The sequence below is a fragment of the Colletotrichum siamense genome (genome assembly GCF_013390195.1).
Source record: "Colletotrichum siamense strain Cg363 chromosome Unknown KSG_Cg363_contig04, whole genome shotgun sequence".
Classification (NCBI taxonomy): Eukaryota; Fungi; Ascomycota; class Sordariomycetes; order Glomerellales; family Glomerellaceae; genus Colletotrichum; species Colletotrichum siamense.
In genome coordinates this window covers 1,798,662-1,814,664 of record NW_023501017.1, presented here as the reverse complement: position 1 = coordinate 1,814,664, position 16,003 = coordinate 1,798,662, and the positions used below count along the sequence as shown (strand labels likewise).

The window sequence follows — 16,003 nt, the reverse complement described above, 5'->3', positions numbered from 1 at the left end:
TCGCTTCTCATTCGTCCCATCTGCATCGGACGAAGACTGCTGGGTCCAACAGATGCGCCTGTTCCTGCGTTTAGGGCTCACGCTGATGCACCTCTTGTGGGGACGCCCGTCTGCGCCATCTGCACGATGCTCGTTGCTTTGTCATTTTTTGAGCCTTTTTTCTCTGCCCGATTCCAGCTTTTCACCGCGCGCCCAGCACGTCAAGTGAGGGGAAGATGCAGACGCAGACGAAAAGAGGGATAAAAACGAATGAAGAGTCATACCCAAATCTCTGAGCCCACACCCTGCGGAGTTTGACCCAGAGTTCTGACTTCTTTGCAGCAATGAGAACGCAAGAGGAGCAACTTGGCCAGATGCTACTGTACAATACCTCTCCCTAAGTCCGACCTGGACCGTTCCCATCGCTTCCCATTCGCAGACCTCTCTAGGATCTTGCCTGAAAATGCCGCTGTCAGTCGAGAGGATCCCCCCAGCTGCACGAACCAGAAGGCGGTTGGGTCTTCGCCCAAGGCGAGAGAGGGAGGCAGAGACAGACAGAGTTTGCCTTACTGACTCGGTATCATTCTGGGGGTTCGAGAGGCCATCCCCGCCATGGCCAAAGCACCAGCGATGATATTGAACCCTCGGTGCAGATGGCACGCCGTCGCTGCGAACGGCTCTCTTCTCCAGGTCCACTCGCAACGTGTCAGCCCGCACACATGTTTGACGGCCGTGAAACAAAAAGAAAATTCTGCTCTTTCAACCCGCTTCTCCATCCTGTCGTGCAATTGCTCCGGTTCTGTCAGGCCAAAAAAGTGTTGCCAAAATTGGAAGAAACGCTCGGCAATCCAACACCAGAGTTTCGTCTTAGTCGGCGCCCCGAATGGCCAAAGCCTGGTTAGCCCGATAGCCACCTGCGCTCAGAACGGACGAGCGCTGCGACCTCACGTTGCTTGTCACCACTCAATGTCACTGTCTCTGCTCTCCTTCAGTCCTTTCAGGAATAACTGAAACGGCACGATGGCAGTCAACGCGCGCCCAACACGTGGGACGCCTGCCTTCCGGCGCGCTTTCGGTCACCTGTTTCGTTTTGTTCTTCTGTTTTCTACCATGTTGGGTCTCGCGACCAGCTAATCCGTCTTTGGTTCTCCTTCATTTTCCTCGGCCGAATCAAAATAGCCGGGACAACGTTTCGAAGCACGATGGCTTCTAGACGACGCCACATACCGATCGACCCTGCTCCATGAAGTTCTCACTGGACACCCTGCTAAGAACGTGTGTGTGTCCTGCCTCTTGAGACAGGATGAGTTGGCTTTTACGGTTATGTCTGGACATTCCCTCCCGGCTGCTGATGGACGTCCGTCACGATGTCACCCGTGCAACTCATCGGTCTGATGTCCGAGGCGTGTAGCTGATCGTCAACAGACAGTTGAAGGACACCTCGGTAACCTGCAGAGCCGTCGGGTAGATCCTCACGGTGGCCATGAAGAAGTGGCAGTCGCTGTTGCTGGTGCGCCAGCGCCAGCGCCAGGACGTTGCCAACGTCTGTGCTGTTCGCTGCTCAGCCATCGCACGGTGCTGGCCGCCACCGGCTCGTTGTCGGCCACGAGCGTCATCGCACCAAGATCTGCTGCCCACGGAAGCAAACCAGGTGCGTGCACCGGGCACAACGCCCAGGGCGCCAGCTTGCCACTGTTCTCGGTCAACGACTCGAGAAGTCCAGATCGCCAGGATCCCATCCATCTTCAAGGCCGACGTCGCACCTGCACAACGTCGCCAGGTAGTCGCCGACTTCACCCGTTGTCTGCGTTGGTGCTACTGCTGCAAAGTCGTTGGCCAGGGTGGTTGGTGGTCGAGGGTTATTCTCCGACTCCCGCACGGCATTCAAGGGTCTGCTTGAGAATCCGGGGTGAGGGAAAGAAAATTGACCGACTGAGCGCCTCTGCTATGTGCAAAATTTGATGAGAGGGGCATCCTGCCAAGTGCCATCATTGCTCGAAAGGGGCTTGAATGCACCCTTTTCTGTTGCATTTCGCTTCCCTTTGTATTTCGCCTACCCTGGTCTTGTTCAGCGGCACGTCCAGCCTCTCTCCCCGGGAGAGCATTTCGCCCCTGTTTCTGCTAGATTGCCCGCAATCGCTGGTAAGATGGTTGGTACCAGATGTAACCTCGCTCAGGGGTTTCATAGAAGCTTCGGCGCTATCGATTCACCAACAAAGTCAACCAAGTTTCTAGGAAGCGTGGATGGCTGGGTTCGTTGACAAGTGTCGACCAGCTCGTAGACCTGAGTTCGGATTTCGACATTCAGGCCTGACACGGGCGCGCGCGCGCCCTGGGAGGAACCAGTCGCCCGGCTACTGTGGACATGGGGCTGATGGTCCATCGCCGACCTCACCGACCTCAAAAGGCCGTCGCGGCGCTGCCAGTGATCGTCTCGAGCAGGCGGTTTGAGTCAGGTTCGATGCTGAATTCGTGTTGGTGGGGTCTTGGCTGGACAGCCTCGAAAACAGGAGAGTCGCGATATCGTCTATACGAGTCCCGGTAAGGTCACCTTCAACCTCAGAATTAATACTCCGCCTGCAGAGATGCGACCATGTCGTCAGCTATCATTCTCTATCGCCAGCTTCAGGTTCACCGGCGGCGTCACGCAAAGGCCAACTCTCACCGTCGAGCACCACCTTCCGTTCCGGATAGGTCATTGAGGATGTTGAGGATTCTAACGCCCGCATCGACTTGGCTAGCAACATCTCGTGTACGAGATCACGGTCGGGGCTACGTGGGACGCGTTGGAGCAGCTTCAATGGTGTCTTCGTCTTCCAACAGGCACGTCGCGCGATTCGATCCGACTGATGGGTTGGATCAGCCCCGGACCCCATCGTCCATTGTGTGCTTGCAGTCGTTCGTGTTCGAACTCAACGGTCTTGTCACCTTTCAGGTAGGTTGTCCTTGGTGATAGCCTCGGTCCCGATGTCGTCATTGTCACGGAGGTTTCTCGGTTCCATTCCTCTTTCCCCTTCTGACGCGATGAGCGTACGATATGGTCGACATCCGGTGCGCAGTCAACAGCTAAGGTCTTACTGGCACTTCAACCGCGAGCATGGACTTGTGAAGTGCAGATTGTTGGATATAGGTTTTCGCTCGCGCTCTCTCTGTCAATTAGTATCCGATAGTGTGCTGGAATCCGCTTTTCGATGTTGGAGCTTGTTTTACTGATTCCCAGGTCCTGATCTTGGTTCAAGAAATACATTCTGGTTCGAGGCCTTTGCATCAGTCAGCATGAATTGTTGCAATGTCCATTGACACCAGAGATGGACTCGACGTCAAAATTAACGCTCAAGTCATTGCCTTCGGCTTCGGCAATCCGGCCGCACTTAAGCTTACCTACTTGAAAAGCTGAGGCTGGTTTGCAGCAGCATGTGCAGTCAAGATGCAGCACAACATTCCTCTACTTGAATAAAATCACTTCATGTTTTGTCTTGGACGGAAGAATCGGCCAAGATGCATCGGCGTGTTCCCCAAAAAGCTTGTCTGCACGTAGGCTGCTCGCCATCCGACAGGCACGCCTATCAGCCCCTCTGATCTCCAGGTGATCACAGTTCCCCAAACCCCGCAATCTGCGGACAACCAGCCCAAACCCTCGGCTGCCATAACGCCGAGATCTCCATCTGGCTCTCTCCCAAACTGGCAGCTCGACCTTGCAAACCATGCCCTTTTGCCGCTGGCCATAGTTTGGTCAATTCACACGTGAGCTAACGGAAGAATTGCACCTTTCGGCCCGCCAAAAACCTGCCTCGAGCGCGTAATGGCAATATGGCGAGAGACTGGGTTACCCCGCAAGAGAGGTAGACGGCAGTGAACCTGATTGCTGGAATGACGAAACTGTCGTGCTCGGCCTCATTTCCCGCGATAGCGCGCGATCTTGTATGCTTGTGATTGACGTGAGGCTCTGTTCTTAAAGACTACGATCTGGCGTTCCATTCTTGAGGGGGGATCTCTTGGCTGCTTCATGCCGACGCGAGCCATTGCGATTTCGACCCTGCCAAGATCTGGGCGCGAACATTGGCAACTTTTTGACGGTATTCCAGCATGCGGTTCTTCAGGGCGGTGACGGCCTTGGTCTGGCTGTTAGTCTCCGGGGCCGTTGCGACTGACAATGGCCTCACGGACGTGGTGTCGTGGGACAAGTACAGTCTGTCGGTGAACAACACCAGGGTCTTTATTTAGTCAGTGCCCCTCCTACCATTGGGGACTTTTAGCAATTGCTGACGATGAGAAAAGTTCTGCGGAGTTTCACTACCAGCGGTTGCCGAACCCAGACTTATGGCTCGTACGTCACGAAATTATTGCTTACAATCGTTCTTTCTACTAAGTGTCTATAGGATGTCTTGCAGAAATTCAAGGCCAATGGCTTCAACACCGTGAGGTAGGCAGAATGTCTTGCAAGTCAGCCCTCAAATGGGTGCAACACTGACAGACGAAACAAAAAGCATCTACTTCTTCTGGTCCTACCACTCCGCCTCCGAGGGCGTCTTCGACTTCGAGACGGCCGGGAAGAATATCCAGCGTCTGTTCGACGACTGCAAGGCGGCGGGCCTATACGTGATTGCCCGCGCGGGCCCGTACTGTAATGTAAGAGAGACGCCAAACTCCTGATGCTCGAGAATCCTTTGCTGATCGTCACAAAGGCTGAGACCAACGGCGGCGGCCTCGCGCTCTGGGGCTCCGACGGCCGCTTTGGCAAGATCAGGACGTCTGATGAGAACTACTACAAGGGCTGGTTGCCGTTCATCACCGAGGTCGGCAAGATCATCGCCGCGAACCAGATCACCAACGGCGGTGTAAGTGGCTTCAACGGAGAAGATGAGATGGTGGCAGAGGCTGACTTGAGAAACAGCCCGTGATCCTCAACCAGGTCGAGAACGAGTACCAGGAGACGGTCTACCAGGCGAACAACACCGCGGTCGTGTACATGGAGCAGATCAAGAAGGCCTTCAAGGACGCCGGCGTCGTCGTCCCCCTCACGCACAACGAGAAGGGCATGCGCTCGCGCTCGTGGTCGACGGACTACAACAACGTTGGCGGCGCCGTCAACGTCTACGGCCTCGACAGCTATCCCGGCGGCCTGTCCTGTACCGACCCGACGGTCGGGTTCAACGTGGTGAGGACGTACTTCCAGTGGTTCCAGAACTACTCCTTCACCCAGCCGAGCTACCTGGCCGAGTTCGAGGGAGGTTGGTTCTCGAACTGGGGGAGCCAGACTTTTTACGATCAGGTGCGTGTAAGAAGCAGAGTAGAGACGGGAGATGGCTGACGACGTTTGCAGTGCGCCTCGGAGCATGATCCGGGCTTTGCGGACGTTTACTACAAGAACAACATTGGACAGCGGGTCACTTTGCTCAGCCTGTACATGACGTACGGAGGAACCAACTGGGGCCATTGTAAGTGGGATGCTTCGCCTGCTTTTGGCATATCTAACGACATGCAGCCGCTGCACCCCAAGTTTACACGTCCTACGACTACTCTGCCCCCCTTCGCGAGACTCGAGAGCAGTGGAGCAAGCTCTTCCAAACGAAGCTCATCAGTCTCTTCACCAGAGTCTCCAGCGAACTTCTCAAGGTCGAGATGGTCGGCAACGGCACCGGGTACCAGCTCTCATCGACGTCCGCCTTCAGCTGGGTCCTCCGGAACCCCGATACCCAGACCGGCTTCACCGTCGTGCAGCAGGCCAGCACCAAGTCCATGACCCCGATCCAGTTCGACGTCACCCTAAACACGACGGCCGGCGCGGTCACAGTTCCTAGTGTCACTCTCAACGGCCGCCAGAGCAAGATTCTCGTTTCGGACTACACCTTCGGCAAGCACACTCTGCTGTACTCGTCCGCCGACGTCGCCACCTACGGCGTCTTTGACAACGAAGTCCTTGTCTTCTATCTGCAAGAAGGCCAGACTGGACAGTTTGCTTTCAAGAACGAGGGCAATCTCACTTTCGAGGTACACGGCGATACCGACGTGACGGAGACCAGCAATGGAAACCACACTGCCTTCACTTGGAAACAAGTCGCCGGTTCCACGGCTGTCAAGTTCTCCAACGGCGTCCTCGTATACCTCCTCGAGCAGAAGACGGCTTGGCGCTTCTGGGCTCCCGCCACAACGAGCAACCCAACCGTCAAGCCCGACGAGCAGCTCTTCGTTCTCGGCCCCTACCTCGTCCGCAGCGCCAGCATCTCCCACGGCGTCCTCCACGTCTCCGGCGACAACGACCGCGCCACGACCATCGAGGCCTACGTCGGCGACAAGCCCATCGAGACCATCGACTGGAACGGCATACGCCTGCCGGCGACCAAGACCGCCTACGGCTCCTTCACCGCCACCATCCCCGGCGCCGAGGACCGCACCGTCGCCCTGCCGGAGCTCAAGAACTGGCGCTCCGCCGACGCCCTCCCCGAGGCGGCCCGCGACTACGACGACTCCCGCTGGGTCGTCTGCAACAAGACCACCACGCCCAGCCCCTACGCCCCCGTCACCCTGCCCGTCCTCTACAGCTCCGACTACGGCTTCTACTCCGGCGCCAAGATCTACCGCGGCTACTTCGACGGCGCCAACGCCACGTCCGTCAACATCACCGCCTCGGGCGGCCTGGCCTTCGGCTGGTCCGCCTGGCTCAACGGCCAGCCCATCGGAGGCGACGTCGGGTCCGCCTCCGCCACGACCACCAACAAGACCCTCGCCCTGCCGCGCGCCGCCCTCCGCGCGACGGATAACGTCCTCACCGTCGTCGTCGACTACCACGGCCACGACCAGGCCTCCACCGGCCAGGGCATCAACAACCCGCGCGGCATTCTCGGCGCCCAGCTCCAGCCGGGAAGCACCCGCACGGCCACCGGCTTCAAGCAGTGGAAGCTCGCCGGCGCGGCGGGCGGTGAGGCCAACATCGACCCCGTCCGCGGCCCCATGAACGAGGGCGGCCTCCACCCGGAGCGTCTCGGCTGGCACCTCCCAGGCTTCACGCCCTCGGGCTCATCCTGGGCGTCCAAATCCCCGCTCGACGGCCTCTCCGGCGCGGGCATCGCCTTCTACGTCACGACCTTCACGCTCAACATCGACTCGGACCTCGACGCGCCGCTCGGCGTCGAGTTCTCTGCGCCCGCGGGCACGACGGCGCGCGTCATGTTCTGGATCAACGGCTACCAGTACGGCAAGTACGTGCCGCACATCGGCCCGCAGACGCGGTTCCCCGTGCCGCCCGGCGTGATCAACAACCGCGGCCGCAACACCATCGCCGTGAGCCTGTGGGCGCAGACGGACGCCGGGGCGAAGCTGGACGGGCTGAAGCTGGTGCAGTACGGACAGTACCAGACGGACTTCAAGTTCAACCGCGACTGGAGCTACCTGCAGCCCGGCTGGGAGGATCGGGCGGAGTACGCCTGAGTGGGATGTACCTAGATAGAAAAGGAAGAGGAAGAAGAAGAAGAGAGAAAATGGCGTCGCAGTTCGTGTAGTAATACATTTTGTTCTATTTCACAGTCCTCCTATATTTGAGAATATTTCCATATTCCGCCGCCCAAAACAGTTGCTCTTCCGCGTTTTTTTTGTCGCCCTTCTTCCTGTACTCGTCTGACAGCCTCAGATGCTCGGTCATAAGAGGCTGAAAAGCCTTTCTGTATCCAGAGACGGCCGCCCTGGTCAGGCGAGAGAGATAGTCACTGCTTTTCGGGGCCGACATGGCCAGCTCATACACCCCATCCGCGTAACCCTTGTCCGCCAGCAGCCGGTACGTGTCATGGGCCTTATGCATCCTTTTAAGACGCTTGTACGCCTCGGCCATGCCCGTGAGACAGCCCGCCTCCCAGTCGAAGTACGTCATCTCGTCGCCGAGCACGCGCGCGCGCTTGAATGCGTCGAGGGCCTTTTTGTCGTGCTCCTCGGTCTTGCGGCTGAGGGCCAGCATGCCCTCTAGGACGACGGCGTTGGCGTCGCGGCCGAGCTTGATGAGGTAGTCGACGTGATCGCGCATGTGGCCCCATTGGGGCGCCCAGTAGGAGTACGGGGAGGTCGTGGGCACGCTGTTGTGGATGAGGGTCCGGCCGAGGGACAGGGCCGAGGCGTCGTACCCGATGCCGGAAGCCGTGTTTAGGACGTGGAAGAAGAGGTCCTTCTCCTCCTCGCGCATGTTGGGAAAGTCCAGGATCAAGAGGGCCAGGGTGTGGAGGTCGGCGCCGTTTGCCCTTGTCTCTGTGGCGGAGGCAGGTCAGCAAATGTGTTTTGGATATCGAAGGGGAATCAGAACGGGTCATGTAGCAAAGCTGACTCACGTCCAAGGAAATTGGACTCCCAATTCTTGTTTTCCCTGCGTTGGGCGAGACCCGACAGGTAGGCGCTGTATATTTTGTATGTCTGCTCGGGGTCGCCGTCGGGGATTTCCAGCGTCTTCCACAGCATGCGGAAGAGAGCGCTGGAGCGTTTGGGTATTGTCACTGTTTGGATCTTTATGGGCGCTCTCTCGTCTCTTAGGTTAGGGTCTGGACGGGCTTTGCGATGTCCGGTTGATGCCCGTTGAATGGTTCTTATGCTCGTCGCGACGGCTGGTGGAGGGCTGAGAGCTGGCGATGGCCGGGGGAGAACGCCGGCCATGAGAGGCCGAGCGTGAGAGACATGAGCTCTCGCGAGGCGAAACATGGTGAAGGATGAAGTGTGTGAAAGTGGCGCGATGAGTGTGTGATTAATGATGGTCTATCGATAGCATCTGAGCGGGCCGAGAGGATGAAATTCGGGGTTCTAGTGTAGATCAATTGAGGCGGCAAGCCTGCTACATTGAGACTGCCTTGATCGTCTACCTCGCTCAGAATCTCAATGACAGATTCAAAGAAGCTGGTCGCCCGAGTCAGCTCATGCGGTCGTGGGTGCCCTCGGCGCAGTGGTGCTCAGATGAAGCTACGATGTAGGAAGCTCGACTGAGGTTCACGATGAGTGAAGTGGGTCGGAATTTTACAGCCAATCACACATCGTCTGTTTGATGGTTTGCCCCACCTCGAAAAAAAGTTGCGACTGCACCCTTCCTCCTAGACTTTTCGGTCCTCACTCATCAACACCATCGAACTCACACACTCATCCGTCGCCAGGGACCCGAGGCGTTTCGCTTTGTGCACTCATACGGAAGCCCTGCGAAAAACTGCCGGAATAAATAATCCCGCCCTGCGATCGCATTGAAACACGGTTTGCCACCTCCCCCCCGCGGGAAGCCATACGACCTGCCGGTCTCTCATTCACAATGGTCACCACCCGGAACATGCTGCGCTCGGGAGTCGAGTCGCCCGGAGAAATCACCACACCAAAGAAGCTGCCCGTCCGCTCAAAGGACGCAACCCCCAAGGGCACACCCAAGTCCACACCCAGAGCCACCCCCAAGAAGGGCTCCGCCAAGAAGGATGAGAGCGCCCGGCCGTCGTCAAAAAAGAAGTCGTCTCTCGTGGTGGAGCTGAAAGCGGACTTGACCCCGTCCAAGAGCGGCGACATCCAGGAGCCGTCCATCATCACAGGGCCTGAGCAGCCGGCGCCGGAGGTGGAGGACAGGGTCATCAATGACTCGGAGGAGTCGCCAGAGCCCGTGAACGAGGAGGAGCAGGAGGCGGAGGAGAAGGAGGAGGCGCCGGCTGCTGAGGCGGCGGACGATTCAGACTCGGACGAGGCCCCCGAGGCTGTTTCGACGAGCAAGGCTGCGGTGCAGGCGAAGAAGTCCGCTCAAGCTGCCAACAAGGCCATCGCAGAGTACGTTGCACGAGTGACCTGACCACTTTTCAAAAACTAACCGTCTCGCAGACAAGCCGCTGCTCAAAAGCGCAAGCGCCAGGAGCGCAACACCCGCCTTCAGGAACAGGCTGCAGTCCGCAAGGCCCAGAAGCCCGCGCCCGCGGAGAAGGCAAACGACGAGGACGAGGAGATGGAGACCGCCGCAGCGGAGGCTGAGGACTTGGCGGACGCAGAGCAGGCTGACGCGGCGGCGCCCAAGAAGCTTACCCGCCGGAGACTCGATCTGCCGGCCGAGCTCCCGGCCGAATTCCTCGAGTCCGACTCGGAAGACGACGGCGAGGACGGCGCCGAGGGTCAGCCCCGCAAGGCGCGCAAGCTCAACACCGCCAAGGCGCAGATTTCCCGCGAGGGCCGCGGCCCCAAGGACGAGGTCGTGGGGTCGACCGTGTTCCGGGTGGTGAAGCAGGAGGACCAGAGGCTCGCGCCCAAGTCGCACAAGTACTCCATCGGCACTAAGAAGGCGATGCTGGCGCGCGGCAGGACGGCCGTGGGAGTGAAGAAGGGGTTTTTGGTCGGCACGACGCAGCAGACGGATAAGAAGGTGAAGGATAAGAGGCGGAGATGAGGTTACGGCGCTTAATGGAGTGAATGGGGGAGTAACTGAAAGATTGACCCGGAGAGGCTGAATTATACAAAAGTTTGGATTTAGGGGCTCCAGCGAGGCAATGAGTACTACTAATGAGACTGTTTCCCGTCAGGACGGCTTTGTGACTCGCTTTCTTTTCTCGTAGGATATATCTCAGCCAACAGAACAATTCAAGGCCAAAAGTAAGCACTACGTTGAATGAGTTCGTGACCCATCCCACCGGTTCCCGGCGCCTGAAAAGCTTAGCACTGGTTAAGTGGACAGCCTCCGAATGTCAGGGTCTTTTATCACAGACCCACACCGCGGTTTTGCAGGATACTACGCAACGGTGATGTCTCATTGGGAGACTCGGATGGAGATGCCATGTGCTATCATAGTGGGCAGCGATTGCGCCATCGCGTCGTCCAACCATCGCTGCGGATGTTGGCCGAATGGGGAAACGAGCTTCTTTGCCGATGTGCGAGTTGGTCGTTCTTCGTTATCAATATGGCTGATGAACTTTTTCTTCATTTCCACGGTATTGATATAAATGTGATGCCCCATGATGTTTTGCGGTTAGCCTGACAGTAACCTTGAGCTCAACCCAGGCGCCGACTGTTACAATGGTTGCGCTGACGGAAAAGTCGCCAGCCGTGGCTGATGGCCCGGCTGATATCATCGAGGAACCTCGGGAGTCCTCTCGTGAAGGCCCGTGGATTCGCCTCATGACGGCACTCCGATGGTATTCGCGCGACACGCCAAGCGAGGAGAAGAACCTCGTCCTGCGGCTGGATTTGTTGATCCTGATCTTTGGCTGTCTTTGCTTCTTCACCAAGTATCTTGACCAGTCATCCCTGACCAATGCCTACGTCAGGTATGTTGCTCTGCTCCCACTGACAGTCTCCTAAGCTCACTAGGACAGCGGCATGAAAGAGGACCTCAACCTCGTCGGCAACGAGCTCAACTACATGACCATTGTCTTCTGGTCCTCGTACTGCACCTCCATGATCCCGGCGTGCTACTATCTGACCCGCTACCCCATCAACATCGTCCTGCCAGTCCTCGAAATCGGCTGGGGTCTGTCGACTTTCGGTCTTGCGTGGGCCCAGAACGTGCAGACGATCTACGCTATGCGCTTCTTCACAGGCCTATTCGAGAGCTCGTCATTCACTGGAATAATCTACGTGATCGGAAGCTGGTACAAATCTTCAGAGATCGGCCGCAGAGTCGCCCTGTTCTACATCGCGGCGCCGCTGGGAACCATGTTCGCGGGCTACCTCCAAGCGGCCGCCTACACGAACCTGCACCACGTCCACGGCCTCGTCGGCTGGCGCTGGCTCTTCATCGTCGACGCCGTCATCACCATCCCCATCGCCCTGATCGGCTTCTTCGTCTTCCCCGACGTGCCCTCCCGCTCGCGGCCGAAGCTGCTGCCCGCACGCCAGTACGCCCTCGCGCAGAAGCGTCTCGAAGGCCTCACGGCGCCGCCCCAACTAAAGGTCTCGCGCGACATCTTCAAAAGAGTCTTCACCCGCTGGCACTGGTACCTCTTCGTGGCGCAGTGGACAATCATGAACGAGAACCTCCAGCCCAGCGGGTCCCCCTTCTCGCTCTACCTCAAGGCCTTCCCCGAGACGTACTCCGTCACGCGCATCAACACGCTCCCGACGGTCGCGACGGCCATCTCCATCGTCTGCGCCTTCGCCGCGGGTGCGCTCGCCGACCGCACCGGCTGGTATGCAGGGCTGTCCATTGCCGCGACGGTGCCGTCGTTGATTGGCGTGGTGATGCTGGTGGCGTGGAATGTCGGCGAGGGCGGGCGGTTGGCGGCCTTTATGCTGAACGGCTTCGAGGGCGCGATTCCTTCGCTGACGATAGCGTGGGCGACGGTGACGATGGCAGGTGACGCGGAGGAGAGAGCAATCGTCACGGCGTCGATGAACGCAATCGGGCAGGCCATTGTCGCCTGGGCGCAGCTGCTGCAATTTCCTGCCGTCGAGGCGCCGTACTTCCGCCGCGGGTTCAGGAGCGTCGTGGGCACGATGGTTGTTCAGTTCTTTCTGACTGGGGCGATCTGGTTCTTGGTCAGGAGGGACCGCGGTCGGGTGGAAAGGGGAAGGGGTGAGGAAGACATCAGGAGGGAGGAAGAAGATGGTGTAAAAGGCAAGAGCAGTGTTTGATGAAGAGACTTGTGTAGTGGAAAGAGTCGGGAAATTCATCTGATGAGCAAACGTGCCTTCTCCGCGTCATATTGTCGCTACTGCCCCTGCTGTTCCTGTTCTCGTTGTTCCTGTCCTTGCTGTTGTCGTCCTCTGTCGTCCTCTGTCGTCCTTATAATATGCCGTCCTTGTCCCTGACCCTCGTTCCTCGTTTTTTAAACATCAACGTCAGCCCAACCAACATTGGAACACGTTTTCTTCGACGACAAAGACATTCTAAATACATCCCACTATCACATTCATCACATCGTAACATCCACAAGATGCCTCATTCAACCGTCGATGACGAGCGCTCAAGCTCTACTGTCGCCCAGCCGCCCGCTCGAGAGGATGCCGTCCAGCAGCCCCCTAGTCAAGATCAAGAGGCTGCGGCACAAGGCCATCGCTCGTCAAGACCATTAGTGAACGGCGGCTCTCCCACACCCCAGATACCCCGGAGCATTCGCGTGTCTTCACCCACCGAAAGTACTTCAAATGGTGTGCAAAACCCACAGTATGCCACATACCCTGCGCCTCCACCGCCGCCTCGGCCTCAATTTGCAACCTTGTATAGCCCTTCTCAAGGCACAGCTGCAAACACGTCTGCAACCCAGTCTCATGCCCTCTTCGTGGAACTATTACCGGCGGGCAGCGGCCAGGACAACCAGAAATTCCAAGGCTACATTGCCCATATTAAGCCCACTCGCCTGGAGCTTGTTGACCTCAACAGCCTAAAAGACCCCGCAAACACAACTTACCTTTCCTCTGACGACTCGTCTGACGCCAGTGAGGCCTCGACGGTAGTGGGCATAGACAAGGACGGCAAGGGCAAGAGTAACGGCAAGAGCAACGGCAAGAGCAATGGCAAGAGCAATGGCAAGAGCAACGGCAGGTGCGAGGACGACCGCAAGAGCAAGAAAAAGTACGACAACGAAGATGACAACAACGATAGGGGCATGCGCAAGGACAAGACCCGTCCGGACACTTCTCGTCCAGATGTGCCTCCCCCAGATAAGCCTCGTCCAGCTGCGCCCCGTCCAGACACACCTCATCAAGACGTGCCCGACGAGGATCCCTCCGAAAACCCCCAGTTCACCCGTCAGTACATCCGGGAGCACTTCGGTCAGCCCGTCGTTTCTCAGCCCTACCTCAAAGGCCTCAAAGGCCACAAAAGAGTCCACTCCAACCTCAAGAACGAGCAAAGAGTCCAGCTCGACCTCAAAGGCAAGAAAAGAGTCTACCTCAAAGACCAAAACACAGCCAAACAACCTGCGCCTTGCTCTCCATGGGATGCCCCAGCCTCTCCCGACCGCAAGAGCAAGAAAAGAGCTTATTTCCAAGGCCAAGAGACTGTCAAACAACCTGTGCCTTTCTCTCCATGGGTTGGCTTAGCTTCTGTACCGCAGAATACGTGGGCTCGAGACCGCTATCCGTCCCCGGACGAGTCCCCTGCTCGTACTAGGTCAAGTGCAGAATACGCAATCTACGACGACGAAGACCGCGACGGATTCTATTATGGCCCAGCTCACGACTCAAGCTCAATGCGGCTTCGGTACTTAAACGAAGAAGAAGAAGAGCATCTGACCAACTTCGAGAGGATCATGCTGCATAACGTTACTGCTATGGCCGGTGAGGTAGCGTATATAGGGGCTTCTGTTCGCAACATGGAGAACACCATGAGACGATGGGAGGACGCAAGTAACGCACGGAACAACGGGATCTTCCCTCCTACACACCAGGGGCAGCTGCCCCCGAGTGCCATTCCTCACGACGTCTTGCCGCCCCCGCCTGCGTGCATGCCAGTTGAACAGCAACGTCTGCGAGGATCAGAGGCGCCCGCAGGGCCACCCGATGCCCAGAGCTCGTCACGAAGGCCCTCATATCAGCCAATGACGCCATCTCCACGCTCGAGTCAAGTGGGCTACCGACAGACGACGGAGGAGACGACGACAGCGGAGAGGACGACGCCAACGGACGACGATGCTGGATGTCGGATCCCTCGGACGACGACGACGACGGACGACGGTGCTGGACGTCGGGGCCCTCAGACCAACGAAGAACCTGGACCTGGGCCCCTTGGGACCACTGGGAATGTAATCTTTGGTCTCGTAGCTACTGCCTGGATTTGCATGACTGTCATGAGCTGTCGCCGTTAGCGATGAAGTTGTCCAGGACTTCTGTTGGGAAGTGCATGTCTCTGCAAGGAAGCAGGGAAGCAAGAGCGATGAATAAGTAGCGAGTATACTCTTGTCTAGTGTTAGACAGAATGGAATAGCGTCTTGGTCTCTCACTCTGTCCTTGTCCTTCAGCTTTGCCATGTGATGCCTTCAGAAAACTTGCCACAGGCCATTGGGCCAGAGAGAGTTTGCAGAGAAGCTTCAGCTATCTACCTAGTGGACTGGACAGTTGTGACTGAGTGCTTGAGCTGGAGGGTATCCTGGGTTCGCTGTCTCTGAAATCGTTGATGCCAACTCGGTTTGGTGGTGAAATTTTCCGCCCCGGATCAAACAATGTTTTGGTCAGGCATACAATAAACAATGTGCGACGTAGGCCAAATCATGTCGTTCTTTGTGATGAATGAGTTAGGACATGGCGGTTCTGCTTGATGCGTAAACAATCAAGGACGAATTATGTTGTTGTGGCATCTCTTGAGAAGGATGCATAAGTAGAAATTGAGAGGGCATCAGCGCCATTTGAAACGATTGGATCCAATTCACAGAAAGGGAAACGGTCAGGCGGAATAGAGTTAGTATAGGCTCGAAGACAGGGAGACTTCGCTTGCTGCTGAACATCAGCATCATCATGTTCACCAAGAAAGCCGTCCTCTTTGAGCAACTCTCCAGCAACCAGCACGCGCTCTCCTCTTGTTTCCGTCTTTTTTTCATAACCGGAAACAATGGCAAGACACTCCCATAAAGTCAGAAAGAGTCCCGCGTCCGCCCCTGCCACACACACGTCGCGCGGACTATGTGCGAACATCACCACCACAAACCACAAACTACCAACTTCGCAAAACTCAACGACGAGACCAAAAAGAGTGATTTGAACGATCAGACGCTCTTCTACATGACCCCAACCCGATTTGAACGGATAACCTTTCGATATCATATCAGATACGGTCGCAGGACCGGATCTGGAGTCGAACGCGCTACCGTTGCGCCATGAGGCCGTTGTTGAATGAAACCCACGATGTTGTGGGATATGAGGTTGTGCGTTGCGAAGCGGTGCAATTCGATTGGTCAGAAGGGATTAGACCCACAATTCAAATCGATTAAACATGTCGGTTTAGGGTCCTTGCGCCGTTACCCGGATTGCTCGCATGCAAGACAGACAGATTGTGTGTGTGTGTGAGTGGGCGCCGCCCGCGCGCGCTCTCTCCGGAACCACATGCAAGAGAGAAGCAGCAGCAGCAGCAGAGAGTCATGCTAGGTGCAGCAGCCAAAAGCACGAAGCA

General features: G+C 57.2%; 5 protein-coding genes across 5 annotated transcripts; 4 read left to right on the top strand and 1 right to left on the bottom strand.

Annotated features, from left to right (window-relative positions):
• Window positions 1–4,065: 4,065 nt before the first annotated feature.
• On the top strand, window positions 4,066–7,407 carry lacC (putative beta-galactosidase C; the record flags this gene model as incomplete). The annotated part of the gene is made up of 8 exons (XM_036638283.1): window positions 4,066–4,202; window positions 4,258–4,306; window positions 4,359–4,402; window positions 4,467–4,608; window positions 4,665–4,817; window positions 4,874–5,251; window positions 5,303–5,417; window positions 5,465–7,407. The coding sequence occupies 8 exons, from the start codon at window positions 4,066–4,068 to the stop codon at window positions 7,405–7,407; spliced, it is 2,961 nt and encodes a 986-aa protein (XP_036496263.1).
• Window positions 7,408–7,492: 85 nt separating this feature from the next.
• Window positions 7,493–8,655, bottom strand: CGCS363_v006433 (uncharacterized protein; the record flags this gene model as incomplete). Its single annotated transcript, XM_036638282.1, has 2 exons — window positions 7,493–8,211; window positions 8,292–8,655. The coding sequence occupies 2 exons, from the start codon at window positions 8,653–8,655 to the stop codon at window positions 7,493–7,495; spliced, it is 1,083 nt and encodes a 360-aa protein (XP_036496260.1).
• A 592-nt stretch (window positions 8,656–9,247) lies between these two features.
• Window positions 9,248–10,351, top strand: CGCS363_v006432 (uncharacterized protein; the record flags this gene model as incomplete). The annotated part of the gene is made up of 2 exons (XM_036638281.1): window positions 9,248–9,744; window positions 9,796–10,351. 2 exons carry the CDS (start codon window positions 9,248–9,250, stop codon window positions 10,349–10,351), a joined length of 1,053 nt encoding a protein of 350 aa, XP_036496261.1.
• A 623-nt stretch (window positions 10,352–10,974) lies between these two features.
• SEO1-5 (putative transporter SEO1) lies at window positions 10,975–12,531 on the top strand (the record flags this gene model as incomplete). The annotated part of the gene is made up of 2 exons (XM_036638280.1): window positions 10,975–11,225; window positions 11,274–12,531. 2 exons carry the CDS (start codon window positions 10,975–10,977, stop codon window positions 12,529–12,531), a joined length of 1,509 nt encoding a protein of 502 aa, XP_036496259.1.
• A 302-nt stretch (window positions 12,532–12,833) lies between these two features.
• CGCS363_v006430 (uncharacterized protein) lies at window positions 12,834–14,705 on the top strand (the record flags this gene model as incomplete). The annotated part of the gene is made up of 1 exon (XM_036638279.1): window positions 12,834–14,705. One exon carries the CDS (start codon window positions 12,834–12,836, stop codon window positions 14,703–14,705), a length of 1,872 nt encoding a protein of 623 aa, XP_036495661.1.
• Window positions 14,706–16,003: the final 1,298 nt, after the last annotated feature.